Consider the following 14,220-nt stretch of genomic DNA (forward strand, 5'->3'; position numbering starts at 1 on the left):
TGTCAAAATATTTTGTCGGGCAGAAAATCAACCCCACCCCGAATAAAATAATTTTCTGAAAAAAATCCATAACTCTTTGAAATACTGTTTGAATTTGAAATTTTCTCTATGAATGTATTGATTTTAGCGTACTTGAGAAGACCCCTATGCCAAAATAATTTGTCGGGCAGAAAATCAACCCCACCCCGAATAAAATAATTTTCTGAAAAAAATCCATAACTCTTTGAAATACTGTTAGAATTCGAAATTTTCTCTATGAATGTATTCATTTTAGCGTACTTGAGAAGACCCCTATGCCAAAATATTTTGTCGGGCAGAAAATCAACCCCCACCCCGAATAAAATAATTTTCTGAAAAAAATCCATAACTCTTTGAAATACTGTTTGAATTCGAAATTTTCTCTATGAATGTATTCATTTCAGCGTACTTGAGAAGACCCCAATGTCAAAATATTTTGTCGGGCAGAAAATCAACCCCCACCCCGAATTAAATAATTTTCAAAAAAAAATCCATAACTCTTTCAAATATTGTTTGAATTGGGATTTTTTTCTTTTAATGTATTCATTTCAGTGCACTCAAAAAGACCCCTATGTCAAAATATTTTGTCGGGCAGAAAATCAACCCCCACCCCGAATTAAATAATTTTCAAAGAAAAATCTATAACTCTTTGAAATACTGTTTGAATTTGTTATTTTCTCTATGAATCTATTCATTTCAGCGTACTAAGAAGACCCCAATGTCAAAATATTTTGTCGGGCAGAAAATCAATCCCCATTCCGAATAAAATAATTTTCAAAGAAAAATCCATAACTCTTTCAAATATTGTTTCAATTGGGAATTTTTTCTTGAAATTTATTCATTTTATCGCACTCGAAAAGACTACTATGTCAAAATATTTTGTCAGGCAGAAAATCAACCCCCACCCCGATTAAAATGATTTTCTGAAAAAAATACATAACAAAACATTCAAGTTTTGGACGATACAAGAAAGTCACATAGGAATCAAAAGACTCCGATCACGATAAATCAAACCAATTTGATCTATATTTGATGACAGAAGAAGAAAAACAATGTTTAATATGTAGAACATTTTTCAAAATACGAGGATTAAAAATCCACATGCGAAAAGTGCATTCTAAATCAGTCGATACTACAAGTTCCTATGAAAATTCCAATCCCGGTAATGATTTCGAAGAAGAATTTGACCCTGGAAACAAAGAAGTTCCATTTCATATCCATTTATCTAATTTGAGAAGAAATATACATATTATTAAACGTATTCCGAAGGCTGCAAGGTTACTCTCTGCAATTACCCTCAAAAATTAATTAACGAATGTGTATCCAGGAATTCCTTCACTTCTTGGAAAAATTTGCTCATGTTTGCTTATAAAAATTTTAGTATTCAGAGAACTAAAGATAATCGAAAAATTTCAATCACAACAATAGTGAAGAAAAATTTGAATAGTTTCAATAATAACATTACGAGATCGACTAATTGTTATGCCAAAATTTCGAAAAAACATACAAATTATAATGACATCCTCAAAAAACGAGTACTCTCGAAAGTCTCTGACGGTGATAAAACAGCAGCTGTTAGATTTCTCTGTTCTACTGATAGTCCTGCTGAATTTGATGCTGCAACATTGGAAGAATTACGAAGTAAACATCCTGCTTCTGAAAGTTCATACAATTCTGGACAATATACAACTTCTCATAGTCCTCTGGAAGTTACAAGCGTAAATGTTCTCAGAGCAGTGAGATCTTTTCGCACCGGTTCTTGTGGAGGTCTTGATTCATTGCGACCGTCCCATATTCAAGATATGCTAAGCTATAGTTCCGGTAGTTGTGGCGAACATCTTTTGAATTCTTCAACGAACCTTTGCAATATGTTTCTTTCTGGAAAGGTCAATCAAGACATACGTCCTATTTTATATGGTGCTTCTTTATGTGCGTTAAAGAAAAAGATTGGCGGTCTACGTCCTATAGATGTTGGAAATTTTTATCGACGTTTAGTAGCGAAACTTGCTTGTTTCAATTTACGAGAAAGTCTTGGAAATCTATTTCGTCCCCAACAATTTGGATTCGGAACAAATGGTGGTTGCGAGGCAGTAGCCCATGCTGCCCGATGTTATATTAATCAAAACCCTAACCCAGTTGAAAAAGTTTTTCTGAAACTTAATTTTAAGAATGCAGTCAATACTATAGACAGGAATTTCATGTTACATTCGGTAGCTAACGTCATACCAGACATATATCCTTTTATTGAACAATGTTACAGTGAACCCTCTTTTTTAATATTTGGTAACGAAATTATAATGTCCGAACAAGGAGTACAGTAGGGAGATCCACTTGGACCACTATTGTTCTGTCTTTCTATTCACCATATTATAAATAAAATATCCACTGATTTCAACGGCTGGTATCTGGATGATGGTTCAATTGGTGACAAAGCAAATGTGGTATTAGAACATTTTCGTTACACAATAAGTCATTCGAAAGACCTGGGACTTGAACTAAATTTCGAGAAATGTCAACTCATTTTTCTGGATAAACAGGTCCCTAACATCATCGATCAATTCAACCTAATAGCTCCTGGTATACGAGTGATTGAAAAACCAAATTGGTTTCTTCTTGGTGCCCCATTATCTGATGATGTCTTGAAATTTTGTTTGGAAGAAAAATTACAATCACTTCGTGTCATGTCAAGACGTTTATCTATTTTACCAACACATGTCGCATTCCATTTATTGAAGAATTCATTAGCCATTCCAAAATTATCGTATATTTTGAGGTGCAGCCCTACTTGGCATGACGAACAGGGATTACAAAATATCGATGACGAATTAAGAAGGATGCTGGAACTCATTACTAATAACGATATCGAAGACAAAACTTGGTTACAGGCATCACTTCCAGTTTCTAGAGATGGATTAAGAATTCGTTCAGCCACTTCACTCGCTTTGCCATCATTTCTGTCCTCATTTTGCAGTGTTTCCGATCTGATGGAAATTATCTTACAATACCCAAAGCCAATATCTGATTGTTTTTGATCGGGGAAAATCTCTTTGGGAATCTAAAACTGGCCAAACAATGAAAATTAAAGACATGAAAAACCAGAGGGCATGGGATAAACCATTAATAGATCAAGCAACTAGTATTTTATTGAAGACAGCTTCTGACACTTCAAAAAATAAGGCTCGTCTTCTCGCAGTAACTGTGAAAGAATCTGGTGCTTGGTTAAATGCTGATCCTGTAGCATCACTTGGGACTCTATTGGATGACGACTCTTTCAGAATTGCCATCGGATTTCGACTTGATACACCACTGTGTGTTTAACACTTTTGTAAATGTGGTGCATTTGTGGATGAATCAGGTACTCATGGGTTGAGCTGCCGTTTTAGTGCTGGTCGTTTATCTCGCCATTATGTAATTAATGATCTAATCAAGAGGGCTTTAACTTCAGCAAAAATTCCTGCGATTTTAGAACCCATAGGCACAAGTCGAGACGACGGAAAACGGCCGGATGGTATGACAATTGTTCCATGAAAAAATGGTAAATCTGTTGTTTGGGACTTTACTTGTGTAGATACATTAGCAACTTGCCATCTTCCTGCTACTTCTGCGAAAGCCGGTGCTGCTGCTTCTTTAGGAGAAAGTTCCAAACTACGGAAATATCAGAATTTAGGAAATAATTATATCTTTCGCCCAAAAGCTTTCATCAATGAAATTGAAAAAAGGTAACTGATGAAACCCACGAATCGAGAGCCACATCTTTTCTCATTCAGAAAATTAGTATAGCATTCAAAAGAGGAAATGCACCTTCGTTTTTCGGTACTCTCCCTGATTCCAAAAAACTTGATGAAATTGACTTGTTTCCTGAAAACCAGTTTCGTAAAGAAAAGTGAGGTAATAAGAAACCATTTTATGAAATTGAAATAAAAGCAAATTAAAAAAATACTTTCTCTCAGCAAAATTCTCAAACGGGTTTCAAAGATATTTCGGATTGTTCCGTGATAAATTCTTCAGTCAAAACCTTTGGGTTAAATGGTTTGAAAAATATTGGTAACACCTGTTTCATGAACAGCGTAATTCAATGTTTATCAAATACGAGATGGTTATTGGACGCTGAAATGAATACATTTCAAGGAAAAAATTTTCTTCCGAAAAATAATCGAAAGAGGTATGGATTTTTCTTTGAAAATTATTTAATTCGAGGTGGGGCTTAATTTTCTGCCCGACAAAATATTTTAACATAGGGTTCTTTTTAAGTACGCTAAAATGAATACATTCAAAGAAAAAAATCCCAATTCAAACAATATTTGAAAGAGTTATGGATTTTTCTTTGAAAATTATTTTATTAGGGGTGGGGGTTGATTTTCTTCCCGACAAAATATTTTGACATAGGGTTCTTTTCAAGTACGCTAAAATGAATACATTCAAAGAAAAAAATCCCAATTCAAACAATATTTGAAAGAGTTATGGATTTTTCTTTGAAAATTATTTTATTAGGGGTGGGGGTTGATTTTCTGCCCGACAAAATATTTTGACATAGGGGTCTTTTAGGTACGCTAAAATGAATACATTCAAAGAAAAAAATCCCAATTCAAACAATATTTGAAAGAGTTATGGATTTTTCTTTGAAAATTATTTTATTAGGGGTGGGGGTTGATTTTCTGCCCGACAAAATATTTTGACATAAGGTTCTTTGCAAGTACGCTAAAATGAATACATTCAAAGACAGAAATCCCAATTCAAACAATATTTGAAGGATTTGTTTGAAGGTGATTGACAATGGTTCGTGATGAATTTCACTAGTTCGGACTTCCATTGTCTACTATATAAAATGATTTGAAATCCCTGAAACAAGTAAAAAAGAATAATTAAAAAAGAATAGTTGAAAATAACAATTATATTAAGCAACAATAAACCTGAAATGAAATGATAGTGAAATAACCTACAAGTAAAAATATAATAATTGAATAAATAAAAATTAAAGGAATGCAAAAAGAAAATAATAAAAAATAAAAAAGTGTCGAGATTCCAAGTCACGTTAGTTCACGACGTTTCGATTGTTGGTATCTACAATCGTCTTCGGGTGATGACTGGACTGATTCCTCCGAGAGATGACTATTTTATAGGTCGTTGAAATACTTTCACTTTCTCTACTTTCCATTTTCCGCTTCACTGATTCCGTGAGAGATGACCGATTTGGCGGGAGTTGGTCATTTTCCGTTTGATGATGGGTTTTCATATGTTTCGTATATCTACGCTGGCCTGGCTGAATACATTGTTGGACAACATGTATGCGGCTTCCTTAAATTTTCTCCTGAACCAATGTTCCTCTCTGTGCAAGATCTCAGCTTGGGACCACTCGATGTTGTGTTGATGGGTCCAAACATGGTCTGCTATTCCTGATTTGCTGGTTTCTCCCCGCTGTGTGTGCTTCTTGTGCTCGGCAATGCGAACATTCAATGGCCTCTTAGTTTCACCAATATAGGATTTTCCGCACTCACAGGGTATCCGGTAAATGCAATTCTTGGAATCGCAGTCCGCGTTTGGGGGCCTGGTTTTCGTGAGGCTGCTACGGATAGTGTTACCGGATCTGAAACAGGTTCTAATGTTGTACTTGGAACCAATTCTTCTTATCCTCTCCGATAATCCTCTGATGTAGGGAAGTGCAAGCACTGGTTGTGACGGCTTCTCTTCCTTGCGAGGCTCCTGCTGTCTTTTAGCCAAAGTCTTTTCTACCATCGCTTTGGAGTATCCATTCCGCTGAAGATCATTTTTGATGATGTCTAGTTCCTTCTCGAGACCTTCCTTTGTATTACAGAGCCCAATTATTCTTTTTTACTTGTTTCAGGGATTTCAAATCATTTTATATAGTATATTTGAAAGAGGTTAAAAGAGTTATGGATTTTTTCTTTGAAAATTATTCAATTCGGGGTGGGGGTTGATTTTCTGCCCGACAAAATATTTTGGCATATGGGTCTCTCAAGTACGCTAAAATCAATACATTCACAAAAAAAAACGCAATCCAAACAATATTTGAAAGAGTTATAGATATTTCTTTGAAAATTATTTAATTCGGGCTGGGGGTTGATTTTCTGCCCGACAAAATATTTTGCATAAGTGTTTATTCTGTATGCTGAATTGAATGCATTTCCAAAAAATTCTCCCCATCCACGAAATATTTTAATAAGTTATGGATTTGATGAATCATGGATTTTCTTTAAACTCACATGTATATATTCCAACATATTCTAATGACTTGATATTCTCGACAATTTTTGATATGGAGGATTTTTCGTTATACTTGTTTTCAATCGCATACATTTTAGGTTGTTCAGTAAATTCATGGCTGGCCATTGATTTGTTCCGTATTTTGGGAGCCGCTGATTAGCGGATCTCCCGCTTCGCATCGACAAATTCATGGCTAGAACTCGTGGCTGCTTTCACACTGATATATATCTTCAGTCTTCTTGTTTTTCAACGTCTGTATCACGGCTAGAACATCATATCTATCATTTGCTCTAAAAAACATTGAATATCCAGTATTATTCGTTTTGCCTAAATATTCTTCTATATCCTTTGAACTGTATATAGTAAACTGTTTACTAGATTTTCAGCATGAGTGATAAATGACAAGTTCAAATTATTTGAACTTATGTTTTTTGGATACACCCTTTTTGTACTTCTTTTCCCTGTTTCAGTTTTTATAATGTTCCAAATAGTTTTACTGACATTTCAGAATTTTTAATTTTACTTTCATTAAAAGTTTTACGTGAGTACGTTAACATTTTATTATATACATTTTTACTAAGTCTATATGCAGCTTTGTTATTTTCGGTCGGGTGGTTTTTATAAAAGTCATATAGAAACAGTACTTGCTCTCTAGCTCTAAAAACTTCCTGTGTTACCCAGTTTGTATTGTTAGTTTTATATTGTCCTATCAAAGTTAAAAGAAAGGAATTATTAAAATGGTGAAAGAAAGTCTCATGGAAATTATTATATTTTGTATTAGCAGTTTCTTCAATAAACACACTACGCCATGTCTCAAGTTCCAAAAATCCATTTAATTGTTCAATATTATATTGAGAGTACAGCCTTCTGCTATTTTTTAAGTGGTCGTCAACTTTTCTTTTTTCTACCTGAGTGGCGTCTAGCAGGTCAATCATTTGGCACTTATGATCCGAAGCACCCCACCATAGATTTGAGATATTAAAGTTTTCATTTGTGAAAATGTTGTCAAGACAATTCCTTGTATATGAGTAATCTCAAAGATTGTTTGTTTTAGGCCGAAAGACTCAAATAGATCAGAAACTCCACGTGCATTTTCATCTTGAGAGTTGTTGAAATGAACATTGAAGTCCCCTGCAACCACCACTCTGATGCAATGATTTAGGTTATTAATAAAATGAAGTGCCCTAGATATTATACGTATGAAACCATCTAAATTTTTATGCTTGGTGGATCTATAGACACAAAGAACTACTAAATTCAATTGTTTTATATGACAAGCAGATATTTCACATAGTTGTTCTTCAGACATCTGAACAACATTTTCAAGGTTTTTTAATATTTTTATTAAGTAGGCTCTTATGGACAAATACAATGGAACCACCTCTCCTGATATTATTTCTTGAATAATAGCTGATACAAATAAAGTTTTCAAAATTCACCGATTCCAATTAATCTTCCCGTAACCAATGTTCAGTAAAACAGAGTATTTTTATTTGGGGTATAACAGTAAGAGATGCTTCAATACCAAAATTTTATTTGAAATACCTTGCATGTTTGTATGTATGATTGAAAATATAGCAGGTTCACATAAACCCAGGCCATCAGATACAACTTTTGCTGACTGACATTCAATATGTAAAGTCAAGTTGTTTATACAAGTGCTTGTAGTTGGGTATTCATTTAAGGATTGGAGAAAACTGATTGTACACTACTGAAGGAGCTGTTCACTACACCAAAATTTTTTTGACGAGGATTATCTAGGAAATGTTGACCTTTTTTAAAATCAAACCGTTCAAATGTTACACCACCTGGCTAGAATGATTGTTCATATATAACATCCTTGAATCGGGGTTCTACACCAACTAGGAAACAGTTATTATCCTTTCTTGTGTAAAAGGTTTTTAATAATTTAACTTCAATTTCAGTCATATCACATTTTGTTTTTCCATGTATGTATTTCTTTACCATTTCTTCCGTCACATGTTCTTTAGTCCTTGATACAAATAGCCAAATTTTTCTATTATTTCTGTTTTTTCCCGAGTTAGTAACTTCTCGACCTTCAAATACAGTTCCAGCTGGATCTTTCCCTCCAACATTAGACCCCACAAGTTTTGTTCTTTTGTGTCTACGCTGTACAACTTCTGTGAACGTTTCTTGGTCATTTCGTATTGTGTTCGAAATTTCAGGATTCCTACCATCTGATTTATGTTGACTTTGTTTATGTTTGATCACAGGTACGTTTTGTATGTAAGGGACGTTTGTGACCTACTTCCATAAGTCAAAGGAGGTATCAGCAGTGTAGCAGCTTCCCCTGTTAAAAGTTTAATCATGTCCTTATTGGAATCCTTCAAGTTTATGACTTCTTGTTTCGTGTTTTGGATGCTATCTTGTATTGTAATTTTTAATCCTAGAATATCTGCTTGTAATGGTTTGACAACTTTATCTGGTATTCCTGTTTCATAGCTGCTTTAATGCATTGAAGTTCATTATGAACATCTTTTATGTCACTCAGAAGAGGTTTAGTAAATTTATCATTAATGTTTTAGTGACATACTCCTTTTGAAGAAAAATATTTAATGATTCTTCAAGTTTATTTGAGAGTTTTTTTATATCTTTTTGAATTTCTATGAGTGTAGTTTCTTGAGTTACGATATATTTTGATTGACAGTCTACACATAAATATATCAGCCTTCTGGTTGACTTCAAGATAGCTGCTCTGTATTCAGTAGTTGGCAATTTCGCACATGTTTGACACAGTTTACATTTGCATTTATCACATATACTTAATGGTCTTCCTTGGTCTCCACTATTTTGCATTTATGGCAATTCATTATTTAAAATTGTTAAGCCGGACTTATTCATTCCAATATCCAGTTAAAAGTCAAGGACAGTCATTGGTCCAAAAAGTTAAACTGATAAGGTGATAGAAGTTGAAAAAGAGAAAGAAAAAACTGGCAATGAGAAATAATTTGAATTAAATTCAAATCAAACTATAGATGACTGGTATTTCCAAGCAAACGAATTATGCCATTTTTACTATAGTCCATCTAGCTTGTTGTTGACCAAATTTCACTAATTATTGATCACTTTTTACCACCATAAACTTTACTTATTAAAGCTGAGATTGAGAACACTTGTACACGGTGTGAATATATCTGTGATAGAAACACTTCAATCAGAACACCTACCAAAAAATCATTTAGAAAAGTTCACACATGCAGTTCGTGCTATTGGTAATATTAAATCCCTGTGAAGTTACTGACGATGGCAAAGTAGTATTCAGTCCAACTGTAGAAAGTCCTTCATGACTAACCAATAATCCTCCTTAAAATAACGTGAGTTGGCGTATGTAGTTGTAACATATGCCTTGTAATCCAAAGATCGTGTGTTCAAATCCCATGGACCCTATAATTTTTTTTATTATCAGCAGTAACGTTATACAAAAAAATTTGCATGATACATTTGTTAAAAGTGATTTTATTTTGCTCGTGAGTTTGCGCCACTTGCTGACGCTCGTTTTGCAATAATCCCCACTCACAAAATAAAATGCCACTTTCAACACTTGTAGGTAAAACGTGAATAACTATTTTTCCACAAAAACGGCTTTATTAAGAAAACTTGACGATTTAGGTATAGGGACATGTATATCATCTTGAAGCATTTTTCACCATCTTTCAATTTATCTAGTAATAACAGGGGGTTTCATTTGAAAAAATGAACTTTTGACTACTTTTATGCACAATGGAAATAATAGTAATTTTAGCATGCCCTGTATGATATGGAGTCGATTTCTTGGTGTTATTTGAATATTTCGAGTTTGTCCAAAATATCAAATTTTCATGAATTGAGAGTACTGATGTACTTAATTTCAATTAAGGCTATGTTCTGGACCATATTTAGCACAATTTAAAATACTAGAGCAATTCCAAAAATGTATTAATATACGGGTGTTCCATTTAAAAAAATATAATTGCTAGGACTTTTCGATAGAAGTGGCAACGCCGCAATGCTGAAAATATTTTAGATCGATAGAACAGGTAAGGAAATGTGAGAGGTGAAATTTTCAGAAAAATCATGCTTTGCGTTTTCCAGAAACGTCTAACCTACCATCGACCGTGAGTCACGCTGTATACATTTCAGTAACGCGCTAACTAACGGCAGTAACGATGAACTAAACATGTATATTTTTAGAAAAAAATACAGCATTTTGAAGCCCAGGCCTTTTTCCTAAAGACATGTTTTTTGAGACATCAATGTGACTTGTAATGAATCTTTTACTGTGGAGTGGAAGTATGACATGTTATATACTGAGTTATACATAATATATGTGTATATATGTATAATATACACTTGTATATACATACATTGATTTTCTACAAATATTTAAATTCATTAAGGGTTTTCATTGATGAATTGACATTTTTGAATAGATTTTTATTTTTATTTATTATTTTCATTATCGGATTCATCAGTAATTGCTGTGGTAGATTGTAAGACCGAGACAATAGGCTTATGGTATGAGAAATATGATACATATGTTTTCAAATGAAAAATTAGAAAGATATTTAGAGCAAACTTATCGATTGTTTATCCATGTCTTATGGTAGGCTCATTTTGGGTATTTTTCATTGGTAGTTCTAATTTATCTTGAAGCCACTGTCAATTGAGGAAATACCTCCATAATACGGGGCTAGTGGGTACACCTCTATGCAGGATGTGTGAACAAGAAGATGAGACTGTCAGGCATGTCCTGTGCAAGTGCCCGGAGTTATCGTCAATAAGAGCGTGTGTGTTCGGCGAGTCTTGGCCTACACCTGTCGATATAAAGGAGATGTCTCCCACCTTCCTGGAAAGGACAGGATGGACGATGCCCTCGGAGGACAACTCCTTGGGAGGATGTACAATGGGTCACATGTGGCCTAAGTGCTGTGGGCTTACACTCACCCTCCCTGCTCTACAGATACAGATATCTTGTAGAAAGTTTACCAAGAGTTGTCCATCTTTGGACGCGAAATTAACATCGAAATCTTCTGCTAAAAATTGTGGCAACGTATGATAATTTTTTCCTAATTCTTCAGGGCCTACTCGACCGTAAATGTGTGCTCGCACCTGTCTCTCTTGTTGCCACAGTAATATGAGAAACATAACTGCCTCTCTATCTTCACTACCTTATACCTCACTCTCAATGTGCCTCGCCCGATCACTCTTTTTGTAGCGCTCTTGTCACATTCACCAGCTTTTCCCCCAAGTCAAGTGCACATATAGAAGTTTTACTTATAAAATCAGGATTTGCCATTCTGAGGCCATTATACATCCTTTGAAGCAGGTTACCAAACATTGGTTAGATTACAGCAGGAATTACTTTGTCTAACATCCCTACCTACAGGATAACTATCGTCTAAATCATAACATGAAGAGACTTGTACTGTGTGAAGTCATATTGTGCTGTCCATGTTTGGAAGAAAAAACAGCAGAATAATACATTGTGCCTGCTACTTTTGATAAATGTTGGTCGAGTTATATAGTTAATTTATTTATAAATGCCACAATGTTTTGATTTTGATTTTTTCAGGTAAATATTTTCACTTTGAATCACATTTTCCAACCTAAATATCAGCAAGAGAAAAAGAAAAAAGAAAAGGTAATTTTCTCAATTTTCAGGGTAAACCCTTTTCTACTTTTGATTACACTTATCATCAATGTTAGAAATCACACGTTAAAAGGTAAGACCTCGTTAGTCCTTAGCTCGCACAAGTTTCGACTTCTAAGGGTTGTCGTTCGTAAGGGTGTGACCTCTGGTTAATGGAAAAACAGATTTTAAACAGAAACAATCTCCTCATTGTCTTTTCTGGGAAACTATTAGATGACACATCTCTGAGATATGAATGTTTGAAAAGAAATTGAAAATCTTACCTTGTAAACCTGCCCATATGTGCCATTTCCTACAACCTCGATTAACTCGAAAATTCCTGCAGGATCCTGCAAAAAAATTGTTTTCAAAACAAAAGAACTAATCTTAAGCTGATGATTCACACCTACAGATTTGACGTGTTTACACATGAAATTAACAGAGTTTGGGCAATATTATGGGGTATTATTTACAGGAAAATTACTACTTTTGCATTTTGAAAAGAAACCTTACCTTCAGGGCTGTCAAGTCGATATCATCTAGTGAACAGTTCACTGAAGGGGGCATTTGATGCGCCATTTTGATTAAGTTTACTCACTTTTAATCAAAATATTTATCACTTCTCCCAATAACGAGCCAATACTACACTACACAATTGAAATACACATGAGATATAGCCATAGATTTGAAAAAATCCAATTTTACATGCTAGTCTAGATGTGGAACGCGTTTTGAATAAAAAAATTTCAACAGACAATCAAACAAACCATGTTTATCGTACTCTCGGCGCACCCTTCTCTGTCGTCTCGACAACGAGGACAGAAGATAAGACAGATACACAACACTCAACGAGGTCACAAAATTTTAGCTTACAACAGAACCCATCAGACTGCTTAAAAACTTGATTCAGTTTTGCCACCATCACAACTCTAAGCACTGAGGCGACACTGCAATGACAGTAACAAGCAGTGGCGGGGTTTTACGAATTTAGAAAAAAATAAAATCGCTGACCTTAAAAAATATTCGACTGAACTGAAAATTCTAACATCTATTTTAGAATTGTGACTGATATCTAAAAAGGTTATTCAAAATGTATGTTCGATATTCAATGAAATTATACAGCATGTAAGCAAATTCATTCGTGATGGAGATATACTGAAGATAGCAGAAACAAAGCCCAAAAGAAATTTTGTAACTCATCAGCGAAAACAGTTTCGTTTTTAAATGTATAAGACAGCAAAAGAAGTATTCGATCAAGCAATATATCCAATACTTATGTTACCATATTATATATGACAAACCTAAGATAACACTTACAAACTTAATAAACAATTCAAATTAACTTAACTTGGTAAAAAATATATTTTGACAATGAAATACGATTGTAATAATATCTACATTTGTACGACGTTACATCTATTGAGTTTTCGATTAAACGAACAATCACACCCAACTATTCCAGCGCAAACCTGAATAAAGACACATTGTTCAGGTGAATCATAATATGAATTTTGGAAATACTGACATTCTTATTTTTCGAAAATCAACTCTCAACTGTCGCAGTCGGTAAGATTCGCGAAAGAGTCTGTGAAAGTTAAACGTTTATTCGCGATCAGAAACAATCGATTTCTTGACGGCAGCATCACGACTTCCCTCCAACGACCAAAGAGAGAAAGCCAAAAGGGCCCGAGGTTACGAAGGGGCGCGTGCTATCGTTCGAAGTCAGTAGTCATATAAAATAGTGTGCTAAAGGGGCGCCTGTGTGTGCTTGCCTAGGGCGATCTCCACGTTTAATCCTCCTCTGAATTAAACGTTCGCCTTTTCAACGAACACTCTTGAGTATACATTTTGCAATGGCATATCCGCATATTTCTTTAAATATAATGTCATAGATCCATCGCCATGAGGGGGGGGAGGGGAGGAGCCTCCCTCCCTCCTACTTTTTCGACTTGAAAAAATGGGGAAATTATGGGCCGTGAAGATAGAAAAATATAATAGTTGAAAAATGAATAAAAATTGAAAAAATAAAAATGAGAGAAGAGAAAGGGAGAGGTAATAAGAAAAGGGAAAGAGTTGGAGATTTGAGCCGGTTCTAAGCCTCCCCCACCACTATGACGTCACGTAGGGTGAATGACCCTCCAACCAACACTCTGACGTCACGTGGGGTGAATGACCTAGACTGACTCATGCCCCCCCCACCACTATGACGTCATTAACGATGTAATGGTGTAATTAGCGTGACCTTGAACGACATGTCCGACTCATGCCTCCCCCACCACTATGACGTCATTAACGACGTAATGGTGTAATTAGGGAGACCTTGAACGACATGACCGACTCATGCCTCCTCC

At 34.9% G+C, this 14,220-nt stretch overlaps 1 protein-coding gene across 1 annotated transcript in view; it reads right to left on the reverse strand.

Annotated features, from left to right (window-relative positions):
• Positions 1 to 12,730, reverse strand: part of LOC141486918 (misshapen-like kinase 1) — an 83,997-nt gene extending 71,267 nt beyond the window's left edge. Inside the window, 2 exon segments of the mRNA XM_074185536.1 lie at positions 12,154 to 12,219; positions 12,383 to 12,730. Of these exon segments, the coding sequence (XP_074041637.1) occupies positions 12,154 to 12,219; positions 12,383 to 12,448 (132 nt within the window). The 5' untranslated portion in view covers positions 12,449 to 12,730.
• Between the last annotated feature and the right edge of the window lie 1,490 nt (positions 12,731 to 14,220).

Source organism: Leptinotarsa decemlineata, unplaced genomic scaffold, assembly GCF_025532065.1.
Source record: "Leptinotarsa decemlineata unplaced genomic scaffold, Ldec_3_MD MMD2_tig00026375_RagTag_RagTag, whole genome shotgun sequence".
In the NCBI taxonomy this organism is placed as follows: Eukaryota; Metazoa; Arthropoda; class Insecta; order Coleoptera; family Chrysomelidae; genus Leptinotarsa; species Leptinotarsa decemlineata.